The following is a 20,771-nucleotide window of genomic DNA, read 5'->3' as shown; positions in this document are numbered from 1 at the left end:
AGGCCAGTGCAATTGAATGATTGTTTTTACATTTGAATGTAAAGTACAGATATCAAGAAATATGTGAAATCCTTGGAGAATCGAGGTATTACAAAAAGCATGACGTTTAATGAATTGTAAATTTCTTGGACACAGAAGAGTGATTCCAAGACGATAGCATGTAAAAATTTTGTTTTCAGGACTTGCAAAATTTCCAAATAAAAAAGAATAACTTTACACTCATTGCTTAGTACTGATTGATTCCAGGAATGGATTCAAGAGTGTTCCAATAAGCTAATAGCTTCCAACACAATGGAACTAAAATAAATTCATATAAACTAAAATGTAAAGAAAAAGTGATATAACAAGACAAATCTTAAATTTTACATTTTAGGTTTATGTGGGAATGAGGATCTTATTGTCACAGTTGAGAATCGCGTCAATCTCCTTGGAAACAATGTCACCTTCCGATGCCTCGTGCAGAGAAACATGTCTGATGGCTTGCGAATGATTGACGTTCCAGAAGATATTGAATGGACGTTTCTGCGTGTAGCGTCAAGTGTTCCGGTAGTCATTCTTAATTCTTACGAGAAAAACCGAACTGAAGATGGCGTCAGCGGTACAAGTTCGGACAGCAAATCCGATTTTAAATACCACAAAGAGGTGTGGCCAGATATCACAATACACGCAACAACGGAGGCAGACGCTGGTTCTTACACTTGTAAACTGGTGAAAACTGGACAAACGGCAACAGCTCAGTTATATATTATTGGTGAGTATGTTTTTTCCCCATTCTTTTCATTATGAATAATTGGCAGTTAGGGAAAAAAAAGAATTCCTATGTAGGCTATTCATCTATTTATGCATACAATGTTCTCCTCCTTCAATGACATTAATTGACATTATTAAGACAAGTCTGTAATATATATCCTTTTAAGACTTGAAAGGAAATTATGGCCAAATACCGGTATGGATTTGAATGTGAAGTGTTTTTGAATCTTTTTTTAGGTGTAATTGGCTGGGGAAAGTAATCATATCCTTGAGATATATATTTACATTATTTAGTTTTATTGATTTACTGAGGAATTGTTCTTAGCCAGACATCCAAATGGAAATACTTTGTTTTTCAATGTTAAAATTTAGACTGACTTTAAATCTCTTTGTCAGAGTTGTTTAGGTAAAATCTGTACAGATTTCTTGCTGTAAATGAAATTAGAATTAATTATTAAGTTAAATACATGAAGTTTAGTGCATTAATAGTTTTAAATTCAGAAACATACAAATTTAATAGCTAATTAAGTATTTCTTTAAATATTGAACAAAATAAAGCATATTATGGAAAATCAAAATAGAACTTGCATACATGTATCTTTAAAGGCACATTATGCCTCAAAAACAAATAATTTTTACTTCTTTAAGAAGGGTAAACATGAATTTTATAACATTTAGATATCAGTTTTTGAGCATGTCAGATTCTGGTTACCTAAAAGAAATAGCTATAAATGTGAAATAATTTGTCTTCAAAGAAGGAAAATGTAATCAAAGAAGTAGTTTGACTTCCATACAAAATACTATTTCACTATAAGTGTACTTATTGCCAAAAAGTAACAGATGAAAAAGATGGTTCAGGTAATTGGCCAGTGACTGAGTAACTTTTTGGAATCTATAAAAGTACACAAAAATATAATAAAAGCTTTTCAGAAATAAAAATAACAGCATTTCCAAGGCATAATGGGCAATTAACTGACAAGAACTTTCTATCAGCAAATGCCAAATGTCTGTTGTCTGTCTGGTTTTTGAAGCCATAATCATCATCTAATCTGTATGTAGTTTCAACTTTATAAATTTTGGTCAGTTCAAGAATGATAGGTCCTTTCAAATATTAGGTCACAAGGTCAAATCATAGGCAAAGATTTTAAATCCTTGACTCTAGGTCAAATAAGCATTTGATTGAAAATTTGGTGAGAAAGTTAACATGGTGGTAAAATACATGTCAAGCTCAAAGAATAATTTATCCAGGTCAGAAGGGTACTTCCAAGGAAAGCTTTGATGACACTGTAGAAGGAATGAATATGGTCATAATGACACTTGGTAATAATGAATACCAAAATACATGTACATGTATAATATAAAAGATTATGACAAAAAGTTTAGTAACATTAAAAGTTACCTCACAAAGTATTGAAGTTTAGTGAATAAGTAGGAAAAATAAGCTCATACATGTAGGTTTAAATTTGTAAGTTATTTTTTTATTGTTTGTTTTTTGGGATTTTTTTTTTTTTTTTTTTTTAAAGAAAATCATCTTGGGAGCAATTCAAAGGCAGAATAGCACTTATGTATACTTACTTTTTATGTCAGCACAAGTGTTAACACAAGATGTATAAAACTGAATTACCACAAATATTTCTCAAGAAACTTTCTATAAAAGCCATTATTTCGTCTAGTGTTTTCATGTTTTCTGATTTTTACATTTTGGCAATTGTCAAATCATTTTCAGCTTTTACAGATTAAGAGAAAGTAAGAGACAAAAAAAATACCAGGCACGAAATGGTAGTTTTCATAGCTTATGTAGAAATAATGCAATAAAAGTAGTCTGGTTCACTGTCAAAGTTGAGAAAATGGACTGGTTGCAGACTTGATGACCTATACTACAGGAATCAATATCAATGATTAAATGAGACCCAGTCATCTAGTTGAGTCATTAAGAATTAATGATGATCCTCAGAAAGAATTTATTATGGCATTTTTGTTTTTGTTTCATGAACATTTGTATTTCCAGGCTTTAGTTGGAATTAAAGTTGTCAAGAATGCATTAATTATTCATTTGTTTAAAATTGTCTTTTGTGCTGTTTAATTTTGAGATGGAAAGGAGGTTTTAGCTTGATTAAATGTTGAAATGATTAGCAGCACTTGTACAAAAAAGTACATGTTTTAGTAACATTTAACCCTTACCATGCTAAATATCTTGAATGGACTTGCCCATCTTTCAAGTTGGACAAAAGCATTAATCACTTTTAGGGAATAATTTCAAAATTAGTAATGACTGAATAGCGAACAGTGCAGAATTTCATTTGGTAACACTGGTAATTTTAATCTGAATAATTAAGTTATATAATGTCTTGGTTTTAGACTGAACTATCATCACTTTTAAGTCCTATGTCCAATTTGCAAAGAATGAACTGTCTTTTGCTTCTGTTGCCTATGGGAATTAGTACAGTATTTTGTTTGGAAGTCAAAAAACTACTTTATTTACATGTTGCTACTTTTATGACAAATAATTTCACATTCTGTGCTACTTTCTACAGGTACGAAGCATTACATCATCACCTTAGTGCAGTAACATGTTAACTCCTAATATGTAATAAAGTCGTTAGCCCATTACTGCACTTCTGTGATGACATGCTCTGAAACCATTATTTAAAACACAGGAATGCCCTTTCTTAATAAGAAGGAAAAAAAACCATTTTTTTGAGGCATTTTGTGCCTTTAACTCTATTTATTATTTTAATAAGTTGGAAAAAGGAAAAAATAAAAGTATCAATGCACTGCTGTTTGAAGAGTACATTCTATGTATCGGTAATCATGAAATACTGAGAAATCAGATACAAGAAAATTTCACAGACAATATCATTTTCAAACAGGCAGAAAATTCCTGGATTTATTCTGCAAACAATTGAATTAATTGGCTGCATTGCCTGTAGAACATGAGCAAATTGGCTGATAACTTGTCAATGTAATAATAGAAACATTGTCTACATCACAAGTCAATATTTGTAACTATTCCAGGGAAGTCTGCAGGAATATATATATGAGCCGTGTCATGACAAAACCAACATAATGGGTTTGCGACCAGCATGGATCCAGACCAGCCTGCGCATTCGCGCAGTTCGATCAGGATCCATGCTGTTTGCTTACAAAATCTATATCAAGTAGAGAAATTGATAGGGAACAGCACGGATGCGCAGGCTGGACTGGATCGATGCTGGTCGCAACCCATTATGTTGGTTTTGTCATGACGCGGCTCAATATATATATATATCAACAGTATAGGAGGATTAAGGTTATAAAGAAGTATTAAGAGTAGCTTTTGTCTTGTAATAAAGTGTTATAACATTATTACTTTGACTGAAGTTAAGACAAGCTATTAAGTTACATGACAGATTTTACGTCTTGGCTGTATACAGTAGCTTTTCCCCCTATTATCAAATCAAACTGCCATGCTAAGTTTTTGAGGAAGAGAAAAACAGATTTCTAGAGAGAGAAAAATCAAACAAATAAAATCATTGGAAAATAATGCAAAAAAAATGAAGAAGGGTCTTATCCACATTGAATGATGGACAAGTCCGTTTGAAATAGTTAATGGGAACTATGGGGTAAGATTTAAAAATATATGAACTGTTTTATTTTTACTTTTTTTCAGATACCTTCCCAGTGTGTACTAAGAGTAATGATGGTCCTATCTACTATGAAAATGACATTGTGACCTTGACCTGTACAATGGGTTTCCATGGCAACCAGAAACCAAAATTAGACTGGAAGCTCCCAGAATACCATGTGGATTATGAGCATTTGAAGTTTAAAGAGGAAAATTCTGTAAACTTGGTAACAAAGATTATTCACGTTATTTTGTTGGATTTGTTTGTTTTTAGCATCCATTAACATTATTATGCAATTTCTAAATAAATGCACTGTGCTTTCAAGTGCTAGCCTATTACTTCTGCACAAGTAAATGTCAACGCTTTTACTGAAGTCGTTTGAAAGAATATTACCGGGTAAACATTGAAATGGAATCTATATCTGAGAGAAAATTTTTTTTTCATGTAAAATTTTAGCTTGATTAGATTGCATGTTGCATCACAAGCCCTTATGCACAATATGTTTAGCAACAAAATGTCATTCTCAGAGATCCAAATGTAATGTCTGATTTATTATGAAACCATTGATTAATTACTTTGCCTTTCACATGTCATATGATCAGATTTTAATCTAATCAATATAAAAAGTGTTTTGGAGAATTCAGAACTTTACAAGTTGAACAAATACAATACTGACTACTGTAATGTACTTGTTAAATTTCAGTTGCTAATAAGATGTGATTCCTATTTATTTATAACTTTACTTTGCTTTGACTGTGTATTGTTTAAGAGAAGTAACTTTTCATGTTTATTAAAAATATTCATGTAATATATAATTGCCATCCTTTTATTTACATCATTTCTCATACTGTTTATTTGTTTTGTTTAGTTTTATGTTTCTAATGTTTATCCACATGTTCTTTACGAGTGAGACTAAAAAATGTGTTATAAACGGGTGTTTGCAGTATAACCCTCGCCTGGCAACTGGGGTTATATATACAAACAACCATTATATAGGGCCATATAACCTGTCAAAAAATCTTAGTAACAAATAATATATAAATATGATTCTTTTCTTACAGATTTCATCTAGTGTTACACTTAGTTTACAGCACATGATTGACGGGAAAACTTTTACCTGTTATTCTTCTTTTGTAAACACTTCTTCTGAACCCTACAACTGTACGACAATGTTTCAGCCAGAAAGTGTTCTTTGTAAGTTTAATATTTATAAGTACTTTTCATATTTGAGAAAAGTAAGTGTTATTCAGTCTTCTTTTGTTAAGAATTATGCATTGATTTAGGTAATGTTCTATTTGTGGTGACCTGCTATAAAAAATTGAATAATGAATGGTGCATAATTCCGTATATCGAATGTGGTTAAATTTATAAAGCTTATGTCATAAATTTGAAGTGACATCACAGTTTGTATTTGTGGCTATGTTTAGTTTATAGTTGAATCTTTGTTAGAGACCACCTTTAGGTAAAGTGTAAATAATGAAAACATGCCCCAAAAAACTATCGCTTAATTTCCCATTAAAACAGTGCAACTAACAGATAATGTATATATTTTTAGTCCCCTACCGGTTTAACCGGAGGTGACTTTAGGTTTACCCTCCGTCCGTCTGTCAGTCCGCACTCACAGGACAGTAATTATGTGGCTAGAGGGACAATAGGTAACTGTTCTTTCTCTTTGATGTCATTCATTCCGTAATGCTTTTATGTGGCTATTTTCTTTTGTGTGGCTAAAAAGAACAATAGAGAGAACAATGGAGTAGCCACATTATTACTCTCCTGTTAGAACGTCCGTCAGTCCGTCCGTCCACAAAACTGGATCCCGCGATAACGCAAAAAGTACTGAAATATTTTTATGAAACTTGATATATGGATAGATGGCAGTATGGAGATTATGCACGTCTTTTTCTTTTCTTCCTATGTTGAAAATTCTGGTTGCTATGGCAACAAATAGTCTGAAAATATGGCAAATTTAACACATAAACTGGATCCAGTGATAACTCAAAAAGTACTGAAAATATTTTTATTAAACATAAAATATGGGTAGATGGCAGTCTGCAGATTATGCACATCTTTTTCTTTTCTTCCTATGTTGAAAATTCTGGTTGCTATGGCAACAAATAGCCTGGATTTCAAGATTTCTGATTTAATTTTTTCAGCTTTTTCGCTATAAGTTCTTTATTTCTTAAGGTGTTTACTTCAAACTTTAAATATAAGTTTCTGGTCATCAACCACATCATATGTGACAAGGTTTACAACTCTAGCACAAAAATTATCAGTATTACCTCCCTTGAACTTAGAATTTTTATGAAAAAAAATGTTGTCTTTTTTAAATAACTTCTTTATTTCCTAATGTATCTACTTCAAACTTCATATATATGTTTCTTATTATCACTCAACATTTTTGAGAAGGTTAAATACTCTAGCAAGACTATTTCCAGAATTATGTCCCCCTTTAACTTAGATTTTTTTCGAGAAATTGGTATTTTTTACTCACAACTTCTTCATTCCTTATAGGATTTACTTTAAAATCCCACATCGTAATAATATGACAAGGTTGTATAAACATAATTGCCTTACTAGGCAGGGAAACTTAACACATTACTGTGAAATAGACAAACATAGAACTCAAAAGATTTAAGTTCATTCATGTCATTCATTCACTGGTAAAATTGAAATCAGAATGTTGCTGGGGTTCTAATCGGTAGGGGACTTATGGATTGCTTGCAATACTATGATAATTGCTTGTTTTTTTTTAGAGAAAGATTAAACTGTTTATAAGGACCATGTTTTCTCCATGTTTTGCCAGGGTGGCTTCTGAAGCAAGGTTTCACTGTACATCATGTTATGTATGCAATGTGTATTTTACAGATCCTCCATACATTTCTCACATGAGAACATTCCCATACACGAAGGAGCACAACCGTCAGGTAAATGAAGGCTCAAACTTAACACTGGCTTGTGAAGCACATGGTAATCCTAAACCAACATGGACCTGGAAATTCTTTCCAAACAAGGTAGGTGTCGCTGTATGTGTAAAGTGAACTATCCAATAGCTGTTAAAATAATTGTCCATCCTGATTATGCTTGTCCGGGGCGAAACTCTGTCATTATTAGGCAGAATTTCAAATAACTTAGCACAAATGTTCATCATCATGAGATAATGTGTCACATGCAAGAACTGTGTGGCAAGGTCAAAGGTCAAGGTCATACTTTAAGGTCAAATGCAAAAAATTTAAATAGCTTGTCTGCACCATAACTCTATAACTAGCTGGTGGAATTTCAAATAACCTGATACAAATGTTCAACATCATATCATGAGATGGCGTGTAACACCCGAGAATTGTGTGGCTAGGTCAAAGATCAAGGTCATATTTAAAGGTCAAATGCATAGAAATGGTCTCAGACAGCTTGTCTGCACAAAAAGCAAAAAACTATAAAAACAGTCAAAAGGTGGTGACAGTGGCTTTATTACAATATTTATGATATTTACCAGCTCTTACAGTTAACAAAATGGTTTGTAGGCTTTAAATGATAAACTATTTTTACTTTCTTCTGCCTGAATTTGTTTTGTGTTCACCTCTACATATTTTTGTACATTTTACAGGTAAATAAGTCTAGATTGTTACCATGTAAGTTAGTGACATGTCCACTGAAGCACTTGACAGGGATAGACACAGGCTCTTATCAGTGTACAGTCACCAATACAGTGAAAGGTGTAAACAGAACAGCTACACAAACACTTTACATCAAAGTTAATGGTATGTTTGTTTAATTTTCTTAATAAGAATATTAATGTTTTGAATAGCTGAATACTTATGAGAACAGACTATAAAATCTAAACATATGCATCTGTGGTAGAATGGTTATGGTCTTTGACTTCAAATCACTTGTCCCTTACCGCTGTGCCTCTAAATCCCAACAGTGACTTTGGATTCATTCGTGTGAAGATGCTAATGCAGCTATCCAGCTAGCTTACAGAATGTCAGTGGTGCCTGATTTTGCCAGAAATAATGCATGGAAGGGCACCTAGTCTTCCTCCACCCGTAAGCTGGAAAGTTGCCATATGTCCTACGCTGTGTTGGTGTGACTTAAAAACAAACCAAAAGAACCTAAAAAATTGATTGCCCTAAATTTAATTTATGTCCTGAAATAGGTACAATTTAAGTGTTTAAGGATTTAAAGAAATATGTTTTAGAATAGTCCTGAATATAATCTTTGTTTCATTGTCAGAATATTGCCCAATCATAAAATGTTTATAGCTTATGATAAATAAGTTATAAACAATAACTCATTGTAAATTATTTACTTAAAGCATTTCAATGTGTTTTGCTAATTGTGTAGCTTTGTAAAGGTAGGACTTTCAGTTGGACCTCATTACCTTGACTAACTGACTAACAAAAAAAATCTTCCCCAACTGTCCCCTTCCCAATTACTTAATTACCTTCATATGGTAACTTACATATTGTTAAGTGTACTTATTTCTGTCTTATAATGATTGATACTACAAGTTTCAAGTCTGAATACCAGACAACCCAGAATCAGTTTCTTTTTTTTTGGAAACCTTGTTTGTCTTTGGAAGGTTTCAACCAATGTAATCTAAGTGAACAAACACTCAATTCATTACTGCCTTGCTGTCCTTTGATTCTGTGTGGTATTTGCATATTGCAAGCTTTAAAGTGCATATTGTTTAATGCAACTGTATATATATATTTTTTATAATATTTCATATGAATTATGATTGTTATGATAATGCCTGAAGAGAATCTAATGTATGGTTCTCAAATGTGTGTTTATATTCTAGGAGTGAAAGATTAGATAATTACCAGTCATTTTTTTCTATCACAGGTAAAGGACCATTTCCTACTGCAGCACCTGTTAATGTTGAATACAAGAAAGAGAAAGGATGTAAGTGTTTCAACTTCACAAAATATCTAAGTTAAAGTAAACATTTTAAAAATCTTTTTCCATAGATATTCTCCATATTATATAAGCTTAAGAACAGATTTAGCTGTAGATTGGTAAGGACTGGTCTGTTTTTAGCTCACCTGTCACAAAGTGACAGGGTGAGCTTTTGTGATCGCTTTTCGTCCGGCGTCCGTCCGTCGTCCGTCCGTCCGTCCGTCCGTCGTCCGTCGTCCGTCCGTAAACTTTTACTTTAAATGACATCTCCTCATAAACCACTAAGCCAATTTCATCCAAACTTCATAAGAATGTTCCTTTGGTGGTCACCTTTAAAAATTGTTCAAAGAATTTAATTCCATGCAGAACTCTGGTTGCCATGGCAACCAAAAGAAAAAACTTTAAATATCTTCTTTTAAAGAACCATAAGAGCTAGAGCTTAGATATTTGGCATGAAACATCTTCTAGTGAGTGTCTACCAAGTTTGTTCAAATAAAAGCCCTGGGGTCAAAATTGGCCCCGCCCCGGGGGGTCATTGATTTTCCCTATATGCATATAGTAAAAACTTAAAAAATCTACTTTTAAAGAACCCAAAGAGCTAGAGCTAAGATATTTAGCATGAAACATGTTCTAATAGGTGTCTACCAAGTTTGTTCAAATAAAAGCCCGTGGGACAAAATTGGCCCCGCCCCGGGGGGTCATTGATTTTCCCTATATGCATATAGTAAAAACTTAAAAATCTTCTTTTAAAGAACCCAAAGAGCTAGAGCTAAGATATTTAGCATGAAACATGTTCTAATTGGTGTCTACCAAGTTTGTTCAAATAAAAGCCCTGGGGTCAAAATTGGCCCCACCCCAGGGGGTCATTGATTTTCCCTATATGCATATAGTAAAAACTTAAAAAATTCTCTTTTAAAGAACTCAAAGAGCTATGGCTAAGATATTGAGCATTAAACATGTTCTAATAGGTGTCTACCAAGTTTGTTCAAATAAAAGCCCTGGGGTCAAAATTGGCCCCGCCCCAGGGGGTCATTGATTTTCCCTATATGCATATAGTAAAAACTTAAAAAATCTTCTTTTAAAGAACCAAAAGAGTTAGAGCTTAGATATTTAGCATGAAACATGTTCTAATAAGTGTCTACCAAGTTTGTTCAAATAAAAGCCCTGGGGTCAAAATTGGCCCCGCCCCGGGGGTTCATTGATTTTCCCTATATGCATATAGTAAAAACTTAAAAAATCTTCTTTTAAAGAACTCAAAGAGCTATGGCTAAGATAATTAGCATCAAACATGTTCTAATAGGTGTCTACCAAGTTTGTTCAAATAAAAGCCCTGGGGTCAAAATTGGCACCGCCCTGGGGGTCATTGATTTTCCTTATATGTGTATAGCAAAAACTTAAAATCTTCTTTGAAAAAACCCAAATAGCTAGAGTTTAGATATTAAGCATGAAACATCTTCTAGTAAGTGTCTACAAAGTTTGTTTAAATAAAAGCCCTGGGGTCAAAACTGGCCCGGCCCCAGGGGTGTCATTGTTTTTAACTATATGTGTATAGTAAATACTTTAAAAAAATCTTCTTTTAAAAAGCCCAATGAGCTAGAGCTTAGATGTTTAGCATGAAACATCTTCTTATGGATGTCTACCAAGTTTGTGCAAATAAAAGCCCTTGGGTTAAATTGGCCCTGCAACGTTGGGGGGGGGGGGGGGGTTTGGGGGGCCTATATACAGGTGAGCGACCTCAGGGCCATCATGGCCCTCTTGTTAGATTTTACTTGTGAGAATTCAGTATTTTAGTGATATTTAATGAGAACTACATATTTATATTTTTTCCTTTGATTTTATCTTTATGTGATACCAATACAGTATATCAATAGGGATACTCCGGAACTTGGGGGAAAAATATAGGTTTTTCCCGTCTTATTCCAGGGTACAATCAAACTATATCAGTGACATTTTGCTAAATATTTTGGTTTATAAGCATTACGTGTTTATCACATTATTTGCCCAGTTCCAGATATGATCATTTGGTAATTCATTATTTCATATAGGAAGTTTCCACCTTATTTAGGTAGTGTAGGAAAATGTAGGATCATCATGTCAGTTGTCTCAGCTGGCCCCTTTCTGCTTTTTTTCCTGTTTAATGGATGATATAAAATGTATATTTAAATGATATAATGTTTACCACATCTTGTTTCAGTTTCACCATATGCTATTGGAGCCATTGTATGTGCTAGTCTAGCTGTAATACTTATCATTATATTTATCTTACTGGCATTGAAAATGAGGGTAAGTGTAGTTACACGGTATATCAGCATTATTAACTGATACAGTTTAGCATTTTATTTTCATTCTTATAAAACCTTAGGAAATGTCTGAAATAAAAGTCAAATCGGACATTTTTTGTAAATATATTAGATTACTTTGATGACTAACAGGATTTTCTTTAGCTATTTTTATATGAAAAAATAAAATTAACCAGATTTACACAGCTTAATAGTCTCAGAATGCTTAAGGTTTTAAAAGGGATGCCAAAAGTATCTGCCACAGTTAAACCAAACAAATTTGGTTTAAAGAAACACTGTTTCATTATGTAAAATAACCTAAATGGAGTCCCTTTAAGGGTGTATGGTAGCTTTATTAAATTGTAACGTAGCTTTATACTATTTCGTACCGATCATTGCCATGAAGTATGTTGTTTTATTTTTTGGCAGAGAAGAGAGCATTTGTTACATGAGCGTATGACTAGAATGGGGGATGAAAACTTTGATGACCAGGAAGTTGAACTGCTCGATGAGAATATACAACCAGATAATACAGAATTGGTAAGTTTTATCACACACCAGTGCCGCTTTTGTGGCTGCGTAAAAATGGTATTGCATGGGTGTGCATATATTTTGACGTGATGTCATATGCATTTCATAAACATAGCATAAAGATGAGCTAAATGTTAGCATTATACTGAAAGCGCGTCAATGAAAAATTGTTCTTTTTCACATGAAACAGTCTTTATTTTTGGTATATGATAAATAGAATATTAAATTTGTGTACGCTCATTTACTGAATTTATTGAACGAGTTGATAAATGATATTATGCGAGTCTCTAAACTTACACTCATTCAATATCTTCTATTTGCTCGGACATATTAGATCGGGTATTTTTTTGTTGAAGAGATAATGTTTTGTTGATTTGACTATTCTGAACAGGTATGTTTTGTTGTTAAGAGATGATACAGAATTGGTATGTTTTGTCCATCAGGAATGTATTTATTCAATGTTTACCTTTGAGTTGGTCACTGACAATTTGTATGTTGTTGCCATGGTAAAACACATTTAAAACTTTTTTCCAATATCTTTGTGATCTGGGACAATGAGTCTTATGGTCATTTGTCTCTCATCATTGATCCAAAATGATGTGGGATTAGTAGTTGTTCACTTGCGGAGAAATTAGTAATTACTGGTTAGATATCCAGGAAAGCAGTTTAGGTGGACCAGCTTCTGAGATATCTCCAAAAGTGTGTAAATAAAAGCCAAACAGACAAACATTTGTTTGTACCAGGACAGCTTTTGGCACATTCTGATTTTATGAAATTGGACTTCAAAATAATTTTGACCTTTGGCAAATTCTCAATTTTCAATATTCTTTCTATATCATGCGGCATACTGATTTGACAAAATCAGGAATTAAAATAATTTTGACTTTTTGACCTTGACCTTGTAGCCAGCTGAGTATGGTAGATTGAAGCAGCAATGGGAGATAGCCAGGAAAGATATACGACTTGTTGACCTGATTGCGAAAGGATCTTTTGTTGAAGTATGGAGGGGAAGAATGAGAAAATATCCAAGAAGAAATGAAATTATGAAAGTTGCGATCAAAAGAATTGTTTGTAAGTCATGTTTTGTTTAATCATATTATATTGCTTATATATATGTGTAAATATAAACAGAAACAACAGGTTTTTCAAAAGCAATGAATAGCCAATGTGTTTATGATATATTTAAAACTTTGAGAGAATGGTGGGAATTTTTTTTACAAAAAGTAAAACTATTTATAATAGCTTTTTCAATATCTTTTGTAGATTTTTCTGTTATAAGTGCACCTGTTGATCTATGTAATAACTTCAAGTTCATTGCCAAACTTATATTAATGTAGATTTGTCCAGCTTTTTCATTTAGAAAAAAGGTCCATTTTTATTTTGAAGGAGTCTAATTCCAGGAGTCTAATTCCAAAATGATTAAATTGAACAGCCAGACTGTATGGAATCAGATATAAGTCAATGTCACCTCTACTTTTTCAAAGGATTTACCAAAAAAATATCATGGATGCATATTTTCAGGCTAATGTGAAATAGTTGTATAACATAAGAAGTTTGATTATTTTTTATAATACGGGAAGTATTTTGTTGTTTTATCTAGCTGAGGCGACAGAGAAGGAGCGAAGATTTTACCTCGCAGAACTTGAAGTTATGAAAGCTATACAGCCACACCCAAATGTCTTGCCACTGATAGGATGTTATACTGGTAGTGGTAAGTTTAAAGTGCATATTATGTAGGAATGATTTTAGAAATAGGGATGCCTTTTTTTAAAAATTTAACTTATTGATTTGCTGTCGGTACTTTGTCATGTTTGGTTAAGTTGTTTTAAGAATAACTTAAATATTAAATTACATTGATGTTAAGTTTTGTATAATGCCATTCAAAAAAAATCTGCATATAAATTTAAAAAAAAATAATAATCAGAGGCACACCTGTTCTCCCTATGAAGAACTGGCATATTGCCAAATAACTTGTACATTTTGTATTGAGTTAAAATTATATAACAATTAAAACAAGAACAAAACCCTATCAATATAAAAAAACGCCATGAAATTTATTTGTTTAGCAAGTAATCTTTGCTTAAATCCAAAATTGATTTATTTTATGAATAATGATTTAAAAATTCAAAATTTGAAATAACAACTTTTTATGTTCCAGATCCATGGCTAATAATGGTAGAGTATGCTGTAGAAGGAAGTCTTTATCAATATTTACAGCACCGTCGACCCGGTGACCTTCGTGTAGAGATCAGCACAGATAACCATGACAGCGTTAGCTTACGTAATCAGAATCTCACTGCCCATAAATTACTGTCACTCGCAGCTCAAGTTGTCAACGGTCTTATACATATCAACAGGTTTAAGGTAAATAACTAAGTTTTATTTTTCTAAACAGAAATAAAGGGTATTGAATTAGTGTTATAAATCTCTTACTGAAACTACATGAATGTCACCAGAATAATCACGTGACTTTTTTTATGATCTTTGGTTTTACACAGGTGTCAATTCGTTCATTAATTAGTGCACAGACGGGCACCTGAGGTTTTCCTCCACCAGTTAAGCTGGAAAATTCCATATGACTTATACTGTGTTGATGCGACGTTAAACCCAGCCAAAGAAAAAATAAAAAAATTCCGATCTTCAGAAAACGGTCTGGAATCTCTGGATAGTAATTTCTTCCAGAACATTTGTAATATTTCAAAAATTTCTATAAGATCAAGTTTAGAGCCTGCTTCTTCTAGTGAGAATCCCATACATACAATGATTCTATTTCAAAAAGTGAAACAGCATGCACATTTGGTAATAATACTTCCAAAATATCACGGTTTATCATTTGTTTGCACTGTTTTATTACTCTATTTTATTATGATAAAAAAAATTGCCTAATAAAAAGCAAATTATAAAGATTGTCTTACATAAACAATCAAGGTGGCCTTTGGGAGGCCTCTGCTAATTTGGCTAATTAAAGTGCCAAAAGTAAAGTAAAAGCAATGCAACATCACAGAAATTAGTTGGTCAAAAAAGACTGGATAGAATATAATTTGTCATTTCAAATTTTTATCTGTAAATTGCCAATGTCCAATTCCATTTTCATTTACAGCTCAAGAGAACTAAACGAGGCACTAAAAGAGTGGTATTATAATACTATATTAAATGACTTTGTTATTGTAGATGATATTTTACCGTCTTCGAGCCTCAAGCGTGCTGGTATGTAAAGGTGGAGTTTGTAAACTGTCGGGGTTTGGTTTTACACAGGACATTACTGAGCGGAATCTGTATGAGGGCGTAAGTGTAATTTTATGAAAAAATTGCAGTGTTGAAAAATTTTAGGTCACAATGTTTGATGGAAGAGAGGAATGAAAAGAAAATGAGTATTTGAATATATAGAAAAATCACGAAAAATCACGAAAAATTGGCACACCGCAGCTGGGAGACTTGAACCACTGGTCTCTGGATTGCCGGTTCAGTATTCTATATCACAGTGGCCCGTTTCATTTTTAGCTCGACTTTTCTATGAAAAGGGGAGCTATCCTACTCGCCCCGGCGTCGGCGTTAGCGTCACACCTTGGTTAAGTTTTTCGTACCACCCCACTTTATTTCAGAAGTATTACAAGTATGGCTTTGAAACTTACCATACTTGTTCACCATCATAACCTCCATCTACAGACAAGAGTACATAACTCTGTCAAGGTTTTTGACAGAATTATGGCCCTTTTTTGACTTAGAAAGTGTATTGAGCTTGGTTAAGTTTTTTGTACCACCTCACTTTATTTCAAAACCATTGGAGGTATTGCTTTGAAACTGACCATACTTGTTTACCATCACGACCTTCATCAACAGACAAGAGGACATAACTCTGTCAAGGTTTTTGACAGAATTATGCCCCTTTTTGACTTAGAAAATACATTGAATATGGGTAAAATCCACTTATTGCCTTAACCCTTTGAGATATTGCTTTGAAACTTTTAATGCTATTTCACATCATTACCCCCATCTGTACGCAAGAGAAGGTAACTCTGTCAAGGATTTGTTTTAAAAATTAAGGCCTTTTATCGACTTAGAATCTTGGTTAATAATTCTTCACTAAATATCTTAATGCTCATGGCCATTGTTCACTTTAAAAATACAGAGATTCTTGTATTGCCTTTTACTGCAAAAACTTTTTTTATTGGCAAGCAATAAAAAAGTCGAGCGCGCTGTCTTACGGACAGCTCTTGTCTTCATGCTTATTGACCTTATATATGCGTGTGTTTAGAAGAAAATTTCATAGAGATCACATTGTGAAAACATGACTTAAAAAGAGGGCTAATTAAATGTGATTGTAGGAAATAATCCTCTGCAGCTGATAAAAGAAGTTATTGTCAGTTGGTGAGGTTCTTATTTGGAACTTATTGACAAGTTCATGTCGAAATATTGTTTGTTACAGAATTTTAATGCAAAATGTTACCACATTTACACATTCAGTGTAAGATTATTATAAAGAAGTTAATTGTAATCATTTTCATTTTATTATAGAATTCTTCGCCAGTCCGCTGGATGAGTCCTGAAAGCTTGTTTGAGAATGTCTTCAATATTAAAACAGATATCTGGTCATTTGGAATACTTCTATGGGAAATTGTGCATTTTGGTAAGAAGTTTTTGTAAAGTGTCAACATGTCTGCCAGATTTGCCAGATTTTTTTTACACTTTTCTATGTCACTTAATGATAAGGGTAGATAAACAAGATCCAAGAATCATAGTGGTGTTTTGTTCTATTTAGAACCTGTACAGAGATCTTATCCATTTATCATTTCCTTGTATAATCCTGTACCAATACTAGCCTTAATTTTCCACAACCATGAATAAATTCCTTTAATGAATAAGCAACAAATTGTTTGTATAGAATTGTACTGAAATAAGGGAGGAGTGATTACAATGTCTAGTGTAAAATGATTAACAGAAAATATTCAAAATTTGTAAAATATGTATATGTATATAGCTTATTTCTGTGTTATACAAGTACATTCAATTTGTTTTTGATTATTAAGCTTTTTGGTAGCATTTTAGCCTGTAAAAATGTAATGTATTGTAATAAATATGATTTTATATATATTATAGGACATTTGCCATATCCTGACATGGGCCCTCATGAGGTGACAGAGAAAATACAGACCGGATATAGAATGTCACAACCTCCACATTGTAGTAGTGACATGTATGTATTATAGTTATATTTCATAATGAATCGATAGCTGAGGAGGTAGCATTGCCTAGTGGTAAAGGTTCTTATAGCATGGTTCGCATGAGTCTTGAAAAAAATCCTTGAATTTTATGTTTGGCATGAAAAACGCTAAAAATGATATTTTGCCCAAAGAACACTATAAAAACACATATAAAATTTAACTTAATGGTCTTGAAAAATCCTTGAACTTTATATATCAACATTGATTGTAAAAAAGATCATAAATTTATTAAAAATGGAAGGAATTTTATTTGTCAGTGATAGTTCTTCAAACATCATCTTGCTCATGTATAAGGGTTGGTCAGTATGTAATGCAATATGGTAAAAAAATTAAACAAAAGTGTAAATATTTTATAATTTTGTATTTCAATTCCTCGGAATAATCTCCTCCTCCAGAAATACAAAGTCTTATATGTTTATCTCAATATTGTGATATAAAGGCAAGAAATCCCTGTTTTAATTGCTGTTCAGTTGGTGATGATAATGACTTGTCTTGGTCACCTGTATAGAGATAGGATAACCTGTAATTCTGTGTAATCTTTTCTTGTTTCTATTGCCTGTATAATGTTGATATTGGAATGTTAAACTACATGTAATGTAATTATAAACTGCTTCAATTTTTGTTACATGACAAGTCCATGCCTCGATGTCATAAAACTTTTTTTTACTGAGTTCTGTCTCAAATCTGAGGATTTTCATTGGTCATTGAACATTCTATGGCAGTTTCTGACCAATCAAATACCTGAGATCTGAGTTTGAGCTAAGAGAATTTCTTTATTACCTTGGACCCAGGATTGTTAAGGTAAATCATGCAATTTTTATGCCCCCGCCATGTAATGGCCGGGGCATTTAGTGTTACCCTCTTCCGTCCTTCCGTCATGAGAAAATACAGGTCAAGTTCGAATTTGGTCATGGTTCAATGATTTTTGGCAGAGTTATGCCCCTTTCACTTTGAAAATAATATGAAATTTTCAGTTTCTGTTCATTATCTCCCCAACGGTACAACACATTCAACTCAAATTTGACATATGGATATGTTTTTGAAATGCCCAGGCCAAGTTCTGAAAATAATATGAAAATTACAGTTTCTGTTCATTATCTACCCAACAGTGTTACATATTCAACTCAAATTTGACATATGGGTATGTCAAAGGAATGGGCAGGTCAAGTTGGAATTTGGTCATGGTTAGATGATTTTTTGGCAGAGTTATGTCCCTTTCACTTTGAAAATAATATAGATACATCTTAGGAATAAGCAGTTTAAGTTTGAATTTGGTTGTGGTTCAATGATTATGGACCAACTTATCTTTCTTGAATGTTGGAAAAATTTTGAACTTTCAGTTTCAGCACTCATACTTTTGTTGAAATGTATGTAGCCATTATTTTGGCTACAAATATGCATTGAAAAGTTTTAAGGGCTTTGAACTTAAAATGAAAAAAATAATTTGTGCAAACAAATTTGGAACTAAATATTATAACATCTGAAATTTTGGCTGCATGCGGGGGCATCCGTGGCATGATGACACATTTCTAGTTTAATTAAATGCATAAAGGAGAATGACTTTGGTATCACATGAACTTGGCTTTGATATTTCAGCTACAATTTGATGTTGATGTGTTGGGCAGAAAATCCAGAGAATCGGCCATGTTTTGGTGACATCATGCAGAACTTGCATCATTTGACCCAGCAAGCGGACACACATATTGTTATAGACAAACTTCCCGATGGTCTCCGGAGTGCCGACATTATTGATAACACTGAAAGTATAGCTTGAACCAGACTGACAACAATATTTCCCAAAGTTTTTGCCATATTTTAGTTTAAACAATTTCTAATATTTTTATCATTTTTTATTTTTTTTAACTTACCAATACTGGTTTCATTTGAGGAAATATGGTCGTGACCTCAGTAGGTCTCAAACCCCCACTTCCTGGATGTTGTTTTATAGAATGTTAATTATCCAAAGCCAGTCTAAATCTCTGGTATTTCATTGGTTAGATTTGAAATATGAAAATAGACCAATAGCAAAACTGGATTTGAATACTGGTAGCATTTTATGTAAGATTAAAAATTTTGCAGCTAATTCTTGTTTCAGAAGGTAAATCTTCGAGTTAAGTTTAATTAGAAAATTATAATTATAGTAAAAACAATACATATAAAAGTTTATCAATAGAAATCCATTTTCATTTTGACATTGTATGCATGTTTTATAAGATTTGAAATATCTTACTTTATGTTTGTTATAGGTTTAAAATACACATGTTGTTCTAGTTACAATGTATAAAAGTTAGCTAACAAAGTACATGTAGTATGAAATGTAAGAAATTTCTATTTTGGTATATCAGAAATCCTTCAACCCTTGCATAGTTACACCTTAACCAGTCATATTGTTTTTCATTTATGCCACATTATGTATATTTTTTGCTGTCAAGCTCAGTAGAATTAGTAATATATTTCAAAAGATTGACTTTTTTAGTGGTAATGGACCAATAATTGATACCAAAAAATGTTTAGGATAAAATATAAAACTACACATGTACCTTAATTATAAAAAAATTGCTCCACTCATTCTAGAAATTGAATGCTACTGATACATTTCAAATGATATTTATAGAATTTTCCCTGAGTCATTATTATTTTTACATACCAAATGTAGAATTGAACACAATTATGGCAAAATTTAAAGTTGCTTTTGAATATTACTCGTGCACTCACCATTTACACTTGGATGGGCATAATGTCATTTTGATGAAATGTTTTTTTAGAATGCTAAACTTGTGCATATATTTGTGATAGAATCGAATTATTCATAGACCCATTTCTATAAAGCTCACTTTTAAAGATATATGTTCATATTGAAATGCTCAGATATTTATATAAAAAAGTGTGTGTCCTTTACAATTTGATTATCCCCTTTTAAATTTGTTAAAAGAGTATAAATTTATATCTTATGGAATATTTTTATAAGATTTATAAATGATTAAATTATATAGTTTCCATAATCTTATGGTTGATTCTCAAAAGAGTTTAACATGCCATGGTATGTCTCTATTATGTAACACACTTGAATATTGTGTGTAAATGAAAATAAATATTGCAGAACAAAAATATTATGCTACTATTTTAGGGAGAGTTTAAACCACTTAGCAACGATTTTATGCATGTGCAATTGGCTCTTAAAGGAAATATTCAAACATTTTTCTTTCGTACATGTATTTTGGATTTTTTCTTTTTTCAAAATTGAATTAATAATTTTGTAAATTACAAACATCAGATATTTATTGTGTGTAGAAAATAGAGCTGTTTATAAACTTTGATGAGTGTAATGAGTTAGAAAATGGCACAGAATCAGAATTATGAAGGAAAATTATGAGATTATTCCATTTTGACTTGCCAATAACATGTAAGACATGAAAAGTTTTTTTATGATATGCATGCATAGTGCTATGTTTTAAGTAAGAATATACTCATTTTTTATTACTTTTGAA

At 32.4% G+C, this 20,771-nt stretch overlaps 1 protein-coding gene across 1 annotated transcript; it reads left to right on the top strand.

Annotated features, from left to right (window-relative positions):
• Positions 1-373: 373 nt before the first annotated feature.
• Positions 374-20,200, top strand: LOC132752455 (fibroblast growth factor receptor-like; the record flags this gene model as incomplete). The annotated part of the gene is given in 15 exon segments (XM_060742781.1): positions 374-751; positions 4,400-4,581; positions 5,417-5,549; positions 7,221-7,366; positions 7,957-8,110; positions 9,198-9,257; positions 11,446-11,534; positions 11,960-12,070; positions 12,967-13,132; positions 13,662-13,772; positions 14,220-14,425; positions 15,233-15,346; positions 16,577-16,688; positions 17,159-17,255; positions 18,880-20,200. Coding segments are annotated over 15 exon segments (2,237 nt in total), but the record flags the coding sequence as incomplete, so codon positions are not given.
• Between the last annotated feature and the right edge of the window lie 571 nt (positions 20,201-20,771).

The sequence above is a fragment of the Ruditapes philippinarum genome, unplaced genomic scaffold (assembly GCF_026571515.1).
Source record: "Ruditapes philippinarum isolate M1 unplaced genomic scaffold, ASM2657151v2 ctg8559_1_1_1_1, whole genome shotgun sequence".
In the NCBI taxonomy this organism is placed as follows: Eukaryota; Metazoa; Mollusca; class Bivalvia; order Venerida; family Veneridae; genus Ruditapes; species Ruditapes philippinarum.
The sequence above is the reverse complement of the archived record's forward strand: the minus strand, read 5'-3'. Positions and strand labels throughout refer to the sequence as shown.